The sequence below is a fragment of the Vanellus vanellus genome (genome assembly GCF_965231255.1).
Source record: "Vanellus vanellus genome assembly, chromosome: 2".
Lineage (NCBI taxonomy): Eukaryota > Metazoa > Chordata > Aves > Charadriiformes > Charadriidae > Vanellus > Vanellus vanellus.
Window position 1 is genome coordinate 24,150,929 of NC_138906.1, and position 20,498 is coordinate 24,171,426.

Here is a 20,498-nt window from a genome sequence, read left to right on the forward strand (position 1 = left end):
AGAACCTTCCTGTTTGTTTTTCCCTGGCATCAGTTTTCCCCCATTGTCTGACAATAACCCATTAAATGTTTTGATAGTGCACTGAGCAGGTGTCTGAAATCAAAAGAAATGTCACAGTCAAAAAGGCATCGCTTTCCCAACTGGATACATTTCACTGTGATCTCTGACCTCCGTATTGGTGTCCTTTTGTTACAGGCACTGCGTGTATTGAGCTGTGATTACAAGATGGAAAATGAAACTAGAATGGTGGTTTGTGATCTTGGGAACCCCATGGTGGCTGGCGCAAACGTAAGGGAAAACCAGATGCATTTACTGATTTTTATCTAATTGAATTTTAAAGGAGAGCAAGTGGAAGACTATTCAATTAACAGAATGTGTCTCAATAAACAGCACCTAAACTGAATTATTTACTTGAACAGGAAATTGTTGGTGTAATAAGAGGCAGAACCGTGCTTCTGAAAAACTAACAATTTGTTGTTCTAAAAGATTAATAATCCTACAGCTTGTGTTTTATTTCACTTACTCTAAAAAAATGAGTGAATCAATTTAAGTTAAAGAAGTTACACTAGTATAATGAGAATCCCAATCCATAATGTGATGTTTATTTCTCCCTTTTAGTAGTCTTTGTACTTAAGATACCTATAGTAAATGACAGCTTCTTTAGCCTGATTGTTATCTTGAGTGCATAAGGGTTGTCTTATCAGTTTATATCATTATTTATATCCATAAAAATGTGGTTTGAGTCAAGTTATTAATGTCATTCTAAACATTTTCCTAAGACAGCTATTCATAAATTATACTGATCATTAGACAGAACATTCTTAGCATTGTTTCTGGACAAAAGTGGGACTGAATAATGACTGCTGATGGACAGTAGATAAGGATTAAACATAGGTTTGGAGATAAAAAAGTGCTACCCATTCCACAGTTGTCATCACTTGTCGCTATTTCATGACAAAACAGTTCAGGGCAATCCCAGAACTGTTGAACCCAGGAATGTTCACCATGGATGCCCTTGCAGAGGAATTCTAGTGCTGCTCATAAATTCATCAATGCTATGAATATTTAACAAAAAACAAATAGTCCAAGCTTATATACCTCAATAAAAAGCTGTCCTAGTAAAAATAAAGCAGTCATCAGCATGAACATATACAAGAAATAAACAACAACTTTACTTAAAAACTGCTGCTGTTTGAATTTCATATTGGGCCTGGAGCTTTGCAAAGAAACCAAAGCAAATTTCCTTCATATTTTCAACATCCTTATTAAGTTAAGGTTTGTCGTATGGAAGATCGTTATTTCACTCTTCAGACTCTCTACAGAGGGGTGTTTTTCTGGCCTCTTATGATCTTGAAGCATTTACTGCCTGACCCTCAATAAAAGAACAAAATGGGTCATATAACAGGAGACTGGGACTAGAATAAGCTTGTTTGCATCACAGGGTTACCTTCCGATCAGTCATAGAGCTTTTGAAAGTGAATGTGAGACCAGGTGTCTCACACAGTCATCTGCCTCCATGGTCATGAGCAGTCGCAGATAGATAGAATCTTTGGGAACAAGGAGGTGGAAACCATTGAAAAATTAACTCCAGGTGATGGACCTACTGGGAGCAGGAACCTGCCTGGTGAGGATCCTTCTCTGTAGAACTACTGTGAACTAGAAGTCTGAAGGGGGTACTATAAACATTTTCTGGGAACAACATTGCCCTAAGAAGGCAAACTGGATAGATACTGGAATCAGTGAGTATAGAGAAGAGGGCTAAAAGGTTTTGTAGTTTTTGTTTTATTCTACCAAACGAGACTCCTAAAAAGTAAGAGTAATTGAAAACATTTTTGAGGAATGGAGTTTTCATAATGGGATGATGGGAGGCAATGATGGGCTGAAGCACTAGATAAATCTCAAGCCAAGGCAGATGATTTCTTGTACCAGAAAACCAGCAAATTTAGGTGTCTGCTTAGTGGTTTCCTAGTTGGTCTCATGGCAGAGAAAATTTCTCAAGATACAGACAAAAGTGGGTAAAAATCTTCTGGATGATTGGGATGCAGTGAGGGGAAAGACAGCATAAAAACCCATGGATTTTGAAGAGAAAAGGAAGACTACATACAAAAGACACTAACATTGTATACCAAGCTAGGAACAAATCTTTGTGGTTTGCATATTGTCATAAACACAAGCAATGGAAAGGTCTGAGTTTGGAGGTATTAGACTACAGCCCCTCACACTCTTCCCTTTGAATCTAAAGCCCTGTTTCCACATCATTCTTGACCCAAAATTCTAGCAGTGTGAAGACATCAGGAATGCTATTTGGTGGCCACTAAAACAGTACTACTCTCACCTGTCTCCTTATGAAGAGTAGCATAACTACTCTTATTTTTTTTCAGAATCTGCTCTAGGGCTGCCATAAATGCATTGTTAGCAAATATTCCTAAGCAAAATACTTCATAAAGAGAAACTTAGTAGTAGCAGAATAAAACAGCAGGGTTCCTAACATGTTTAAGGATATGCTGGCTTATAACTAAAGAATCCAACCCTTGAAAATTAAGGCATATGAAGATAGAGCATTACAAAGCCAGATGGCAAAACTGCTTGATTATAGTGAGTGAAAGCTTAAAGCCTAAGTTTATCTTTGAAACCAGCTCTCCTGGAAGCTTAGTAAAGGTGAAAGGACTTGAGCTTTTTCAGTCCAAACATATTTATGATGGCAAAAGTACTTCCAACAGCGAAATACCAACCCTTTGTACAAATTGCATAAATCATGAAAGGCTGCTCTGATCCATTTCCAATTTTGCAAAAACAATTCGGCTCTGGCAGGAGATCAGTTATTCTCAGAATATTCTGTCAGAAAGGGACTCTGTGGAAGTTGTGAGGGAGTGGGAAGGAAGGGTTAGGTCAAAATGAAACATTCCTAAAACTCTTATCTATTGAGTCACTGTAATGACTTTTCAGCACCCCAAAATCCTAGAATTCTTGAATTCTTTAAGATCAACTTCTGAGTATGAGGGTTATGTCAGGATTTGGTGATATAACCCATGGGATATTACAGCAATGGGCTACAGAGTTGTCTGATACTTCACATGTTCAAAATGCATCATTGTCATCAAAATTGGTATATCTGACTTTTTGAAAATCTGTGACCTTAAAATCATTTACTGGCCACAAAAATTGCTTATAATTTTCAGTAATATCTTTGTGGTTAAAAAAAGTTGAAAAGATAAAAAAGAAGATAAAAAGAAATGAGAAGGAAAGTCACAAACCCATATGACCCAGAATGCAAACTAAATGTCTGTGATACCATCTCACTGGCAAAGAGTGCTCAAAGTACTTATTTATGACACTGAAATGGATCAGACTGATAAGCTTCCTAGTGTGTGTTCAGCAGACTTAGCGAGTGAGATGTAGGTTTTATTTTAAATTCTAGTAGAAAAATTTGGAATTTAATTGAAATGAATAAAAATAAGGTTAGAAGACTGGGAGGCTTGAAAGATCTCACCTATTTCTTGGTATGTACTAAACTGATTCTTCAAGAGCACAGGGGCTTTATCTTTCATATGCACTGTAAGACACTTCAAAAAAAGCTAGTCCTCTGTCTCCCAGCCTAATGCTAGATCCTGTGTAACATAATAACAGATTAAAGCTTATCAGTAATAACAGAAATGTCATGTATTTCAAAGACACATGAGGTTACTAGTGTGGAAAATAATGCAATTTTACTGTAACTAACTTGACTTTTTAAATAAAATTAATCTAACCTGATAAAATGAATGTCCTACTAAAATAAGGAGGTTGAGTGATTGCTAAGTTACAAGCTCAAGCAAATTCAACTCCTTTGGCCTCAGTGGGTTTTCAGCAAGGGCACGTGCGCATCTTTGCCCCATTATTAGTAGCAGTGTCAAGGGTTACTTGACATTAATAAAGTCATACAACCATACAAAGACAACATCTGCAATTTATTAGGCTCATACAGTAGGAGTGTGTTTCAGTATTAAATAAGGGATTAACCCTCAGGGGTATAATAGATCATCAAAACTGCAGTTCATCTCTGTTCTATCGGAGGAAAATTTTGTCTCTGGTTCATCATATTTTTTTTCTGCTGTAAGTGGAAACAAATTTATATAGATGTGATTAGTGAAAAAAAAAAAAAACAGTAAAAGAAATGCTGAATTCAATATTTGGAATTTTTTGTCTCAGAGATTAAAAAAATCACCTTGCATTTTTAAAGGTGAATGAAATATCATTACAGTTGTTAAAATCATGCCCACAAAGTGGTCTTAAAAATAGCTTACATCTCTATTCCCAGTCAGCTATTCAGCTTCTGTTTAATTTAGTGATCATTATCTTTAATCTTAAAGATTTTACTTCCAAAAGTAACTATAACTATGACATTAAAATGCTCAGAATTCAAAGACTTGAACTTGCCATTTTTTTTATGATGACAATATTGCTTTCAGCATAGGACAACTGAAAGAAGTAATTGAAACATGTTAGCTAAGTCTCGTTCTCAAAATGGATTAAGATTCAGTGATGGACCACTGCAAGCGAGGAAGGGAGAACTGAACGAAAATTTAAAAAAGAGTAATGCTTGGGGAAAAGAAATTGCTTAAACATCTGAAATGACACCCACAGAGGAAAATGTCTCTTCTTCAGTGATGTTGAACCTAGGTCCAAAAATAAAACTCTACATTGCTGTGTGCTGTCCTGTTGCTGAGAATGCTACCCCAAGTACGTTAAGGAAAGTATGCCAAGCAGACAACTCTTTTTCTTTTACTCTTTTTTTCCCCTGTAATCTAGTCAGATATTGGCAGAGATGAAGGTATGATGTCCTCATTTCCTAATGCCTTTTGATGAATTTCTCAGGAAGATTGTTTCTCCACATGGAGAATATGGCTATATGTAACCATCCTTTTTAAAAAAAATGAAAGCACAGTGTACAAGTTATCTAGCAGGAAATTCTACCATGAGGCAATAGGGGAGGTGGGGGGGAGGGAGAAGTTGTACAAGATTACAGGCTGTAGACTTTGCTGTCAGTCTCAATGCAAAATTCACGTTTCAAAAACTACCAGATTCAGAACACATGCAGTTGAAATGAGGCAATTAAAACCAGTAATTTAAATATTGCAGTGCCATTTTATTAATTTAACATGGAGGGCAGATGGCATCTCCCCTTGCTCCCCTGCCACTTGCATACTGGGGCTGTAAGTGTCCAACAAGAGGGTTACAGAGACCCCACCATATGCTGTTGTATATTCCTTCTTAAGTTAGCCCTGCAATTCCATTCTGTCTTCTGAATTAGGTTTTTCTGCTTTACTCTGTGCCCTTCTTGCAAAGCGAATGGAAATTATCAGATGGAGGAAGCAAGGTCTGCATAAAAACAAGGGAGAAACAGTGGAAACCTTTATCTCCTTCAGCTTGGGGAATTGTGTGTTTTGCCCTCGATCTTCTGGGGTCACTTGATGAGAGTTGTGGCAAACTGAACTGCAAATACAACGGAATCATGGAATCACAGAGTTTTCAGAGTTGGAAGGGACCTCTAGAGATCATCTAGTCCAACTCCCCTGCTAAAGCAGGATTGCCTAGAGCACATTACTCAGGACTGCATCCAGGCGGGTCTTGAAAATCTCCAGAGAAGGGGACTCCACAACCTCCCTGGGCAGCCTGTGCCAGTGCTCTGTCACCCTCACCGTAAAGAAGTTTTTCCGTGTATTTGAACGGAACTTCCTGTGTTCTAACTTGTGCCCATTGCCCCTCGTCCTGTCACTGGGAACCATTGAAAAGAGCCTGGCTCCATCCTCCTTCAACCCACCCTTTAGATACTTGTACGCCATAATAAGGTCTCCCTCAGCCTTCTCTTCTCCAGGCTAAAGAGTCCCAGCTCTCTCAGCCTTTCCTCATAAGGGAGATGCTCCAAGCCCTTAATCATCTTAGTTGCCCTGTTGCAACTTTGAAGTTGCATTCCTCTTAACTGGACTATAGCTCCCAGAAGCTGCAATGAAAAAAGCTCAAACCAAATCAAACTAAAACATCAAGCTGGTGCTAATTTAGCCTCTAGAAGAAAAACAGGTGATCAGTCAGCCCTGCAACACCTAAAGCATGCAGCTCCTGCACAGTTACAGAGACAACGGGAGGAGCAGGAAGCCCTGGAGACCTGGACAAAGGCATACATGGATGGAGACAGGGAGGAGAGGTCCCAGACAGCTATTATGTTCTTTTGGCTTGGCAAATTAAAACAGACTGTCTGGATGAAGAAGGGCCCACTGCTGTGTTCTTGGGAGTATGCTTCTCTGTTTCTCTTGATCTTTCCTCTGTCCAGCCAAGTTTTCCATCTGGTGACGTACACAGGCAGGATGGTATTTCTTCCTAAAAATGACTAAATGATATTATTTCATACTAATTTTAAAAAGTAACAGTGTCCTGTACAAGTCTATGAAATGCGGTGTTGAACAGTACTACTTTCTTTGTATGGAAAGATCAAACCATTTCTAGTAACCTGTTGTTTTGTTTCTTTCCCAGTTCTCTACAGGCATTCGATTTTCTGTTCAGCATTTTGAAAACGCAGATTTCAGCATCAATTTTGAGATGCAAATAAAAAGGTTAGATGTTTTATCAAGACTATGGTTATTTAAATTCTGAATATCTGAAATTTAATATATAAGAAGGTCACTCTAACTCATCAGTGTCAGTACTTATTTCATGGGCTTTCCTATGGTAGCTTTTTCTGGAGGATTTGTGGCTTTGGAACCTTGTTAGCTTTTAGCACAATCAGTCTTAGAGTTATTCTGAGAATTTTATTATGTTAAAATTCAGGGTAACTGATTTGGGTCAGTGGTGCAAGGATCTCCTACAAATTTGCCAAATTTGCACTTTATTCTCCACTTCAGGATTAATGAACAGTGATCACTTTGTAACAAAAAGTTCTGTATTTAAAAACATATCATAAAAAAAACCCATGTTCTACTTCTTCATGACAATTTAAAAAATAGGAGAGCAGTTAAAATCTGCTCAACATATTTACTGGCATGAAGAGAGAAAACTCTTTCAGTTTGATGCAGGTGAGCCTTTGTCATTTTTCCATTAGGTTCCTCCATATTTGTGGGACTGAAATATTACTGCCAGAGAATCTTCTGTTTTATGCTGAGCAGTACTTCCTCCACAGGGACAAAAAAGCACAGGATGGGCTGGGTTAGGATAATAGCAAGAACAAACCTGGGACTTTTTAAGTAGGTGGCAGGGCTTCTGCACCATCTGTCCTCGTTAAATACACACTGGAGTTCCTGATGGGGCCCTCCCTACCCCACACACAGAGACTTAATTGCTAATGTCTGGCCTTTAATGAGGGCCTTGATCATGTTCACCATGGTAAATAACTGAGACATTTAAAATGTTTAAGTCATGTTTCCAGAATGTAACCCTTGAAGGAGAGGACGTGGAAACTCGGGAAGGGCACAGCAACACCACAGAAGACAATGAGGTGCCTGGTTAGGCCTCATCCCTGTCCCAGGGGTCTGGCTGGTGAGCTGGAGGCCATGCAGACCTGTGCATGAGCCCCTCCAGAGAGAGTTACAAGATATAACATCTAGCTTGTAGGTCCCCTGTCCATACCACTGTTCACTGTCAGGTCATTAATGCAAGCAATACAGTTTGAAATGGGAATCAGAGGCTCTCGTGACTACCCTTTTCATGCTGTGAAATTGGGGAGGTTCAGAGCTTTTTGGGTAGCTAGATCTTTCTAGGTAATAAGAGTTGAGTGTAGGTCACTTTCATAGAAAAAGTGACAAGGCTTTACCGAGGAATAAGTCTGAACTTCAGGAGACAACAATATCTCATGCTTCTTCCATGAGTGTGACTCATGAAAATGTAAAGGGAGGAATCTCTTGGGCTGCCAAAAAGGACAGTTTCCCCAAACTGGTATCAAAATGCTGAAGAGCACCCAGCTACTCAACAACAACAACAACAAAAAATTAAACCTCTTGCATAGAGAATGTACCCTAGAGTTAAAACTCACTGCTTTGTATATTCCTTCCCAAGCAGCACAACAGTTTGTGCATTTCTGTGTCCTTAGTGAACAGGTAAAACAGTCTTAAAAGAAAAAAGGAAACAGAAATCCATAAGGCAGAAGAGGAAATTACCTAAATGGAAGGAAAGGGAAGCAGAGAACGTGTCTGAATTTGTGTCCTGGTCTGAGTTATTCAAAAGAGAGACCTTTAACTTACTCGCAAACATAAGTGGAAAATAAATATTTTGGTTTCAAGACTGCAGTTCATTACTTATAGGAAGTAAGCAAGAGGCTGAGTAGTGTCTTGAAATCTGATTCCTTTTCTGATGTGGATTTTGCTAAACAATTACATACCCCTTAGAGAGGGAGATGTCTTGGCACTTTTATTTAAACTATTTTATTCTCTACAGCATACCATAAAGCACAAACAAGATTTGAATACTAAATAGGTATGATCAAAAATCTGTATTTTAACTCTATGGAAAATAGTACCATTATACAAATCAGAGAAAAGCTTATACTAACAAATTGGTGGTATAGTAATTTTTATACTTCAAGCAATTTTTGTACTTTCGTATTCAAAGCAATGGCTATAGAGGATTACATCAAAAGTTCAAATTATGTTTGAGGGGAATCTGCATTAGTTTACAAACAAATTAGAGCTGCTCCTAGTTTTAGAAATCTGTAACCAGAAAGCCTGGATCAAAGCAGTATTGCCCTTTACTCCTCAGGAATTGGTTGCTGGGAAAGCTGGCCTCCTCTGATTGTTTCCATTTCACTGATGCTACCCAGATGTGATAACAGTAAACTGTGACAGCAACAAAAACTCCATGAAGCAAGGAAGTACTTCCACACTTGCTTGAAAAAAACCTCCAAACTTAGTATCATTAATCCCATAATTAAATAAATTCTAAGTCCGTAATTATTTATTTTCACTGTCTTTATGAATTTGAACCTGAAAACCTTTTTTTACATGAATGGGCTATAATCATAGGAATGGCCTTTTGAAGTGAGAGAAACTACCTTTGCTACTGAGGATTTGCAATAAGAAAAGACAATAAAATGAATGAGAGCACTAGGCTTTAAACACAGGGATCTGTTTTCACTGCTGAGTGGGATTAAGGGTGTAAACACTCGCTGGGAAAGGGAGAAGAAAGGTAAAGAAAAGTTTATTTTGGTGATTTTTCTACAGAGACTCTGTCATGCAGAAGTCACACGTTTGAAGGGTCATGAAAGCAAATTTTATTGTAACAAAGCCTATCTTGTTTGTTAACACTGCCTTCCTCCAATGCATGAAACACCCTTGTATTTTATTAAGATACTCATATCCATACAGATAGCCAAGTTAAACATGGGAATTTACATGATATTCTGAGCTAAATAAATTTGTATCATCATATTCACACATAGGATTCTTGTAAGGAAGCTTGAGTTGATTATGTTATTAAATAGGTGATGAGCTCAAATAATATCAAATTTAAATGTGTCCTACAAGACTGAAGAGTGGCAATAACAAGCCCATGCTGTAATATGTCCAATGGCATCACTTCCTAATTGTAGGCCTTGTGCTGTATCTGTAACAATCTAACCTTTGTACACATCTTTTCCAGTTCTAACAAGATTAATCCCACCAGCAATTTAGTTAACCTCCATATCAACATCAGCGCTGTGGCTCAAGTACAGATCAGAGGGTAAGTATTCAACATCTCGATTCAGAATGATAACTATTTTTTGTATTGAATCTTTCCACATATAATAATCCCGTGTAGTGAATCTTTTGACATATTGTAATCCAAAAGGTTTTATCCACCAAGAACACCTGAGAATTCCCAGGGAGTCTCACCCCTGCAAGCCTTGCAGGATGCAGCTTCTAAGGACTTACCAGGTCATGTAAGGCAGGACTGCCCACATGGACTCCAGTAAACTTACTGAGTAGCTGTGCAAATGCAGCACACTGTTGAATCCCACATTGTAGTAACACCAGTCAGAGCCAACATTTTATTTGTGCATTCAAATTCTGTATGGATGTTACTAGTACAAAGTGCCTCTTCATATGTGTAGGTCTGCTTGTGCAACCACTTAGGCACTTAATTCTGAATGCCAAAGCAGAATCTGCTGCTTTTATGACTGGAACAATGAAACACATTATGGCAAGGCATATAGTAATAGAGAGCAGAGTGAAGCCTTTGGAGAAGGGATGAATAAGGAGTGAGCTATGACAAGAGGTCAACCAGCTACTACTGTAGGCTTGCTTACATTTCTGTCTGGAGCAGGTGCCTGTCCACTGACACAACGGATACCAAAACTAAACAAGCACAGCATATGATCAAAGATTATTATTTCTATCTTTATTCTCACACACGGCTTGGTTTCCAAAACTATGAAATACAATTAGGTGATAAGAATCTCAGACTACCCTGTAAAATCTTGGAACTAGACTCCTACTCTGGCATGCTGGAGGAAGTCGGCAGGATATTCTTTTAAAGCAAATAATTGCCCCAAATGCTTTTTGTCTGGGATCTCAGATTTACTACATCTCCTCTTCTCAGAAAACTACAGCTCTGGACCTTAATCATTCACAGCACTGCAAGAGGAGAATAGGTGGTACATGGCCCAGCTTCACTCCCACAGTCAGGCCATGAGGCTTGGCTGATGCAAGAGAGGCAGATAGATGTCTCTTACATGATGCACCTCAAGGGGCTGCCTCAGGTGTAAACAAATAAAAATGCATTTATTTATGCTTTTATGGATTTATAAAAATCCATTTATTGTTATCATTTCTAAGACAATACTTTGACTACCTAGTGTCAGCAGAGGATCTAATCATTTTTGCAGATCAGAGAGATCATGTTTTCTGCTCCGATATTCAATCTAAATCAGGGAGTTTTTAAAGACTTTTTCATTGCATTTTGTAAGTGTTTTGCAAGTTAAGAAGACTAACCCTAAGGCTAGAGTTAGGTGGAAAAAAGAGGACTAGTACTCAAAGACTGTGTGGATATATGTTAATGCTTGTATTTTTGAAAAGGAGCAGTTGGAAGACAACATGTTTAACAAGAACAGAAATGAGAGTATTATTTCATTTTCTGTAGTTAGTGGTGGTCTAGGGAAATGAGCTGGGTAGGAAGAGAGGTGAAAAGTACAAAATGAGGGGAAAGGTAACACAGAAAAAGAAGCAGAAGCTGACAAAATAAGAATCAAGGGGTTAGTTGATGGGCTGCACGTGTCTCCAAAATGTTGGGAGACAGCAATTGCTAGATGTTGCCATGGGTGGATACCCAGGTTAAGGACTGGCTGGAGTTTTAGTGCATCAAAGAAATGGTTATGGATGCATACACAAGACTTGTCAGTAAGGGGTACCTCCAGTGCAGTGGATTCTGTTTTTTTTCAGTGAGGTTGCTCATTACTTTCATAGGAAAATCTTACAAACTTTTTGTATTCTTTGCAAACTTTTTGGAAACTTTTTGCCTCCATCATGTTCATTCTGTGCCACGGTGTGTTCTTTTTAATGAAAAGTTCTGTAATGGGTAAATAGATAGACACCAAAAAATGACCAAAACATCCTTGATTCTTAAAAAGATCATGCCCACAAGTGGAAAAAGTGGCTTGAATTGCTGCCTGCAGCACTAAGAAACAGATTATTAATTAAATACAGAGGAATGGCCTAATTGAATGACTTCCAGTTCCTTTCCTCTTAAGTCTTTTAGTTTCTTACTAGCTATAGCATGCATGTACAAAGGAAAATTCCCAAAAGCTTTGTTGACAGATTTTGCTAATTACTCAGAGATGCTAAAACATACAACTCCAAGGGAACTATTTGCTCACAATTTCCTAGATAAAAATAAAAGAGTGACTGTGTCCACATTTGGACTGGAAAATATCTTCCATTGGTTTCCCTATTGCTCTGCACAGAGTTGCACAAAGTGGGACTGTAATCATTGTACTTTTCACTGAGGAAAAGTAAGTAGTTATCAAATTATGCGTGTACTTACATGCATATATACTTGCACAATAGACCCGTGCAAATACTGCCTCTATGAGAAAGGAAGAAATCTTCTTCAATATCCTATTCAAAAGAAATTTAAGATAACTTTTTAGATAGTTCATTCAATGAGCAGTTGCTCTGATAACTAAGATTTGATTATTATTCCTACCTTTTTTTTCTATAAAAATGTAAGTTTTATAGCTGTAATTGTTATTTCCCACTGCTAAAAGAGCACTAGAAGAAGGAGGGATTCAGGAAGGAAGTAATTTGGACTGGGAGGATTTTCAGCTGACAGAATTCTTATTGCATATCCCACCTAAGCATTTTCTTTTACTTCCTTTGTCTCATTTTTCAGTGCTCTTGTTTGTCTGATCATTGTCACCTGAAAGTCTAGGAAAAATCCTTGTCTAATAAATCATACAAATGTTAAAAATATTCTCAGTTAAATGCAAAATAAAATAGTCAAAAGAGAGGATTTCTGTTTAATTTGACCTGATTTTGATACTTTCATGTCAATAACAGAATTCCTCAAAATAAAATCTGTAAAATCTGTTAAACTAAATGTTCTCATATACCTTATAATAATTTTAATTGAATGCCTATGTTTACGCTTTGCACTTTGTAATTCTGTGGATAAGAAAAACACTGCACAGGGAGTGTAATAGAAAACACTGGTTTTTGAAACCTCATGCCTGCTTCTTTTTTCCTATGTACAGTTTCTGGTTTGCAAATTTTTGTGGTAGCTTAAGGGTCTCTGTGTCTTGGCTTTTATAAAGACACAGGAAAGTTCCTATTCTCCAACAAAAATTAATAATTAAAATTCTTATTGGAAACAAGGCTATTTGGGAAACATAACAAGTTAGGCTAAGTATCTCATCTGAAATAACTTTTTAATGAATATGTTTAATTTCCTTTATTATTTGGTTTGGCTTGTAAATTGGTCCTCTGGCATAGTTGTTAATACAAACTGCTGGCCTTTTGAAGTCTGGGGGAGTATTTAGAATTAGCAGGATACTCCAGGATACCCTAAATTTTGTGAAGAGTTGTACTTTAGCTGGATAGTATTAAGTTGTTCTTCTCTGGGGTCACTTGCTGCTTTGAGAAGTTGTATTCTGTAGGAAAGTTTCCATCAGACATTTCATTCACTGTATATGACATAAGAGCTGGAAGCAAGTACAGTTTGTTTCTTCCTAAAGTATTTTAAAATGTCATCATTTGCAACAAAACACCCAGTCTTCTGTTGTCTTCTTCAAGGGCCAGTCTGCAGTGGTGCTTTCTCTGTTTAGACTCAAAGGAAAGTAAATTAACATTGGTGGATAGAAGTCCATCGTTTAAGTCAAATGTTATATTCTGACAAAAAACTCATTAGCAATTCTTTTTTAACAGTTTTCTGTCAGCAAAATTTCAGCTTTGGCAGAACAAGCATTGAAATTTTACGGCTTTTCTTTAAGCTAAAGATTCTGGAAACCAGCAAAACTGAATGAGAGTTTACCCTTGCAAAGAAAGGGTAATACTTACCATTTTAGCACCAAGAGCTACTTTCAGTACTAGCAGATGACAGATGTCCGTGCCAGAACTCAACTACCATGCTAAACGAAATTATTGGGATCTGATTTTCCAACTTCTCAACAACTCAATAAGGTTAAACTTGGCATCTGAATGGGACCCCTCCAAGGAACTTGCAGTTTTTATGATTCAAATAGAAACATTAACAGAAGACCGCTTGGTCCTTTCTTGAGGTCAGACAGAGAAGGAACAGAAAAATAAAATAACAGACAGGAATATGTCAAATGTCACTGTTTTCTTCATTTATGTTTGATTCACATGTTGCAAGTTGCAACAGTGTTTCAGGGAATGCCTTAGCTGCCACTTCGTTTGCAAAGCAAATGGGAAGCCTGGAGCACAATTTCAGGCTGTAGTCCTGAATTCAGTTTCTTGATATACCAATTTCCATCATGACTTTATGGAAGTCACAATACCTCAGTTTCCCACCTGTAAAATGAGACAGACTACTTTGCAAGGTTTTTCAAAGGAATAATAACAGAGGTTATAAGGAATTTACAGTCAGAGCAGTTAAATAAATATCTAAAAATGTATTGCAGGGAAGGAAGATGCATAGCGTTAAACATTTACGGGCTTTAAATGGAAATGAGAAAATACGTTTATTTACGTATCATGACTCTAGTTTTGTGGATAATGTATTCAGATACCTCATCAGTGAGAAAGATGTAAATACCTGGCAGACTGCATTCCTCCCTCCAAATAGAGAATGAGTCATTCCCTTGTCTGGAAAGGACCATCCACCAGAGGAAGTATGAAACTACATGCACACCCTCAGTAGTCTGTAAGGACTGGGTAGTACCTTATGGAAGCATTGTATTGTTCACCTCCTGTAATTCTAATGAATGTGCCCAAATAAAATGCCTTTAAGGGCTCTAGGTTTCTATACAGGCCTTAATTTTTCTCTAAAGGTAATGCAGCCAATCACTGGTAACAGTTACTGCTTTAACCTGTTTTATTTATTACAGAGTGTCTCACCCCCCAACAATTATTTTGCCACTTCACAACTGGGAACCCAAAGATGAACCTACAAAAGAAGAAGAACTTGGTCCTTTAGTAGAACACATCTATGAGGTAAAAATTATATATGTTGCCACAGGACCTCATGCTGCTGTCATTGATATCCTGATGAATTTGGTTTATTCTCTTTATCTGCAACTAGATAAAGCCACAAATGTAAATATTCTGGCTTTAGCACATGACCCAAATTTAGTCTGGCAAGTCACAGCCCCAGGATCTGTTCAAGTTGGTGGAGGAGATAGTAGTTTATGCTAGCAGTCTGTCTTTGACATTTAAGGGATCTATAAACATTTTGGGTGTTTGACAAGAATTAAACACAATGCTTAAAAGCTCATTACAATCAATGCCAAATATTTTCAGTGATTTGACTGGTTTCTCATTAAAAGCTGTGAGTGTTGTGCACAGGAAAAATTATGTTTCCTTTAACATTTAGCTAACTGAAACAAACTGTAGACATACATGTAACTTGTTACCTCATTGCTCAGAAATAGTTCTGTAGAAAATAACTCTTAATGTTTGAAATATACATATTTCTACCTTGTATTGTTGGTTTTTTTCTATTGATGGTTCCTCAATTAAAGATAAGAGTTCAGATTAGAAAAAAGTGCATTGAATGAACTACATGGAATACAGGCCAGCTTTGGAATCTGATGGATGACCTTTATTCTAGGGAGTAAAACAGAGTGCTTCACGTATGGTTATAATTCACAAACTACCACTCAAGAAAATATAAGCAATTGAGCTTAATCAGCAGTGTAAGATTACAATTTGCATGACTAATACTAAACTGTAATGAATCAGACTCTAAAATGCAAAATATTATTTGTGAATTTCTCATCTTAACACGTTTCTCTAAACTGAAAAATATCTAACAAATCTTCCTGTTTCAAGCGTTTTGGGCTGTTTGTGGAACTATATATGTGACTTCAAATGCATTAAAATAGTTACAGTGATTAAAGAAACCGCTTTCATGGTTTATTGATATCAGCAAAGCATAAAAAAGCCCAAACACCCACCCAAAAACCCTTCACTGAAGAAGTCGTAAGATTTAAAGTGGGTTTTATTTGGTTCTAAATAAAGTTCATCAGTCACCAAAAATTCTACACATTTTCAAAAAGGTAGTTCTTACATGTCTGGAAACTTTGAATAAAGTTCCGTGCTGTTCTGCTTCTTTAGCTGTCATACTCAGTGTTAACACATATCCAAACTTCCTGTGGTCATCAGAAATTTTCAAATTGTAAACTGATATAAGAAAACTATTTTAATAGCCCAGGTTTTTTTTAATTTTTATCATTTCTATCTTTACTCATTTTCCCAAAAAAGAATAATGTCCTAGGAAAACTAGTTCCTTTTTTCTTTCGGGGAAATTTTAACTGAGAAGTGTTGAAGATGATAGTGTTCTTAACCACAAAAACTAGTTTAAGCTTTGCTATACCTTCTATTCCTGCACCCTGAAATGTGATTCTTTTGTGTCCTGAAGTTTCAGCTACTACTTTCAAGTATGTTCTGTTAACGTTCATTGTATATATTTGTAAAGTGTATTTTGCTAGTGTGTTTTAGTTTGGGTTATTTATACTTTTTTAGGTAATTTCAGCTCTTTCATATGTAGGAAAAAAATGGGAAAGGTGATGGATTTCTTGAATACAGACTCAGATAAAAAAGGAAAAAAGGTTGTTCTCCCAGATTTGCCACTGGCTTTGTGACTAACACAGAATCACACAGAATCACAGAATTATCAGAGTTGGAAGGGACCTCTAGAGATCATCTAGTCCAACTCCCCTGCTAAAGCAGGATTGCCTAGAGCACATTACTCAGGACTGCATCCAGGCGGGTCTTGAAAATCTCCAGAGAAGGGGACTCCACAACCTCCCTGGGCAGCCTGTGCCAGTGCTCTGTTACCCTCACCGTAAAGAAGTGTTTCCGTGTATTTGAACGGAACTTCCTGTGTTCTAACTTGTGCCCATTGCCCCTCGTCCTGTCACTGGGAACCATTGAGAAGAGCCTGGCTCCATCCTCCTTCAACCCACCCTTTAGATACTTGTACGCCATAATAAGGTCTCCCTCAGCCTTCTCTTCTCCAGGCTAAAGAGTCCCAGCTCTCTCAGCCTTTCCTCATAAGGGAGATGCTCCAAGCCCTTAATCATCTTAGTTGCCCTTCGCTGGACTCGCTCCAGCAGTTCCCTGTCCCTCTTGAACTGGGGAGCCCAAAACTGGACACAGTATTCCAGTTGTGGCCTCACCAGTGCAGAGTAGAGGGGGAGAATGACCTCCCTCGACCTACTGGCCACACTCTTCCCTATGCAGCCCAGGATTCCATTGGCCTTTTTGGCGACAAGGGCACATTGCTGGGCCATGGATAATTTACTGTCTACCACAACCCCCAGATCCTTCTCGTCCGAGCTACTTCCCAGCAGGTCCGCCCCTAACCTGTACTGGTGCCTAGCATTCTTCCTCCCCAGGTGGAGGACCTTGCACTTGCTTTTGTTGAACCTCATTAGGTTCTTCTCTGCCCAGCTCTCCAGTCTGTCCAGGTCACGCTGGATGGCAGCACGGCCCTCTGGGGTGTCAGCCACCCCACCCAGTTTGGTATCATCAGCAAACTTGCTGAGGATACACTCTGTCCCCTCATCCAGGTCATTAATGAATATATTAAACAAACATGGAGACGTCCTTTTCCCCTACCTGCCACAGAATCTCCATCAATAAAATGATATTAATAATCTGTACGTATTTCCCAAAGTACTTCAAGGCTGTGGACACTAAGAATTTGAAAATGTCTAAGTGGTGGTTGCTGTGGTTTTTGTTGTTTTTTACTGGAAAGTACTGATGATATTTCTTTGACAGTTGCACAATATAGGTCCAAGTGCCATCAACAATACAGTTCTCCATGTCGGTTGGCCTGTGTCCAGTCGAGAAGAATTTCTTCTTTACATTCTTCATATTCAGACACATGGACCATTGCACTGTCAAACAAGCTCTCCTATTAATGCAATGCAGATAAAGGTAAGTCAGCACCTTTTACTTTCATCCCTGTCTGCATTTTGCTTGATTTTTTTCTGCTTACACTTCACAATGGGATGTAGCTTTTGGGAAATTTTTCACAATTACTCTGTGCACATTTTCCTGGGTAAAAAGCAAGATACGGATAGTCTATAATGTTTCCAGTATGACAGGTGTGTTGCATGGTATGTGTTTTCTGTACTCTTCTTATCAGAAGTATTTTTAAAGGGTGTAACACAATTTTAGTTTTTTATTCCAATACAAATAATTTACAGCTAATTTGTATGGTCATTTGGTTTTTTAAGATCGTAGGCTAATTCAGGTTGGACGACACCTCAGGAGTGCTCTGCTCCAACATCCCACTCAAGCAGGGTCAGCTGTGAGTTCAGACCAGGTTGTTTAGGGCTTTATGTAGGCTGGCCCAAGGACAAAGACTGCAAAATCTGGGCAAGTTCTGCTGCTTCTTTATTGTCCTTACAGGGAAAAGGTTTCTCCCTACATCCAGTCTGAACCTCTCTTGTTTCAGCTTATGCCCTGTGCCACCATGCACCTCTGTGAAGAGCCTGGCTCCATTTTTGTGATAAACTTCTCCCTCCAACAGCTTTGGTCTCACCAAAGCTTTCTTATCTCTGGGCTGAACGAGCACTGCTCCTTCAGCCTCTCCCTGCAGGACAAGTGCTCCAGCACTGAGCATCCCTGGGGGCGCTCCTCTGAACTCATTCCAGTATATTGATCTCTGTGTTCTGCTGAGGGTCCAAAAATGGATGCTGTATCTACATGTGGTCTAATGAGTGCTGAGCAGAGGGGAGTAATCACTTTCTCAATGTAATGGCTTTGCTTCTGTTAGTACAGCCCAGGATGCTGTTGGCCCTTGCTGCTGCTGGCAGGGCACACTGCCGACTCATGTGCAGCTTAAGCCAGGTCTTTTTCTGCAGTGCTGCTTCTTAGCCAATTAGTCCTAAGTATGTCTTGTTGCCAGGGGCTATTTCTTTGCACCAAGTATATGATAAGATACATATTTTTAATATCATATGCGATATTTTATATTATGGTTAAGTTTAACATAGTATGAGACAGCAAAATGTGTAAAATAGGAGTAATTTTAGAAGTCTATATATTTTTACCTGTCTTAAAGTGTTCATGATTTTAATTTTTCTAAGGACATATTTTGAATATCCTATAAAGGGAAAGTATCAACTGGAATCCTCATGGAATGTACTCCAGAAATGGAAGTTTTCATGTATTGCCACTTGATAAAATGATTCATGTAGTCTAGAATTATTTTATAGCTTAATCAATATTAACTCTTAGAAGTTACAACTTTGTCAGCAACATGATGATCTTAAAGGTCCCTTCCAACCTGGACGATTCCACGATTCTATGACAGGTTGGAAATTATTCTGTAATTATTTCAATCATATCAGCAAAAGGAAAAATTTCCCTGCCTATTTTTTCATAAGTGTTACTCCTTGGTATTATTTGCCATCCAAATTACTTCCCCTTCCATGGACGTGGTTCTCCTTTTACAGCAGAGCTGAAGATCTCAGAGTTTGGAGGAAACACTAACAAGGGGAAGCCTAGTAGCAGCCTCCTTAGTAAAGTGTTGATATGCCAGTGTCTACACGCCTCTTTTAAGATCTATATTTGTGATGGCAGATCCCTCCAAAAGAGCTTGGTTTGGCTCAAAGTCAGAAGATTTAGCAAAACAAGCTCTTCATATTATCCCATCAAAAACAAGGTATCCAATTTATTAAGCATAACTGATTCCAGACACTTCTGGAGTAAACAACACTTCTCGAGTTTAACCAGTAGCCTGTTAAACATCTTGTGGGAAAAGCTGTGTTCCAAATGCTAAAACTGCTATACGTCTTTCACATACCAGGAGGGGTTTGAGTTCGGTACAGTGGATGAAAGTGGAGACATTCTTCTAGTGAAGGGGATTTCTCGTGACCACAGGAGCTACAAGACAAGTCTCTGGCTTAAAGAGACAGAACTACAATATATACTTACAAGGATATGGAAAAACTGGTGTATAGCCTAGATTTTTTGTGTTTCACTCAGGAAGCCAGAGAGGGATTAGGATTCTGCCCTTTTATTAATTTCTCTAGAGGAAGAAAAAGGAAATGAGTGACAGGGAACTGAAGACAGAAAATGTTTCAATTTTGCACCCACAACACAGCAAGTTTGGAAACAGAGATTTTTTCTATTAATCTTCTCCACCCCATTTCCTCCTATTTTTCAAAAGTGGTGAGCAGCAAGAAGCTGAGCTGTTACATTTGTATTTGGAAGCCCAGCGTCTTTAAGCCACTGGTCAGATCAGGTTGCAAGTACGTGAAAAGGAGTTCAACATCCCTCCTCGCTAGCCACTGTGTTCTGTTTTAACTTTCAGTTAAGAAGCTGAGATGGGAGCATGACTGTCAGGAGGGCAGAGCTCCTGGGTAGACTAGTGCCACAGTTCTTAATGACATTTTCAGGCAACTTATTTTTTTATGATTTATTTTTAATCTTTTGAGTTTGCTCTTCCTTCTCCTACTTGATAATGATTACATTTGTTACATAAACAAGCCTAAATTTTTGTGAGGCTTGTGTGAAATCTTCCTGTAATAATGAAATAATGGTCAATATGTCTTAGCAGAATAGGGCTTTAGATGCACAATCATTATTGCAAGAATTTAAACATCCTTTCCTTATTTCAGCTTTTCAAAGCACTGAACAGCATTCATACACAAATCAGGTTTCAAATATGTAATGCTTATCTATTGCTTCAGATGGGAAGAAGATACAGAGACAGCTTCCTTCAGGTTTTATATAAACAGCAGGATGCCTGGCTCAAATTTCCAAATAAGGCTAAGGACATTATATGCCTGGTTCCTCTTGAATTTCAGAACCTAGCTCTCTTAGGGTGCTTGGGTTTTTCCCCTTTGAAATGACTTAGATTTTTCAGTT

General features: G+C 38.3%; 1 protein-coding gene across 1 annotated transcript in view; it reads left to right on the top strand.

The window, feature by feature from the left end:
* The window catches only part of ITGA8 (integrin subunit alpha 8), a gene marked incomplete at its 5' end in the record, with an annotated part of 124,815 nt that overhangs the window by 68,793 nt on the left and 35,524 nt on the right, over window positions 1-20,498 (top strand). The window contains 5 exons of the mRNA XM_082480019.1: window positions 196-288; window positions 6,508-6,587; window positions 9,601-9,681; window positions 14,501-14,606; window positions 17,397-17,555. Coding sequence (XP_082336145.1) covers window positions 196-288; window positions 6,508-6,587; window positions 9,601-9,681; window positions 14,501-14,606; window positions 17,397-17,555 — 519 coding nt within the window. The remainder of the gene's footprint in view (window positions 1-195; window positions 289-6,507; window positions 6,588-9,600; window positions 9,682-14,500; window positions 14,607-17,396; window positions 17,556-20,498) is intronic.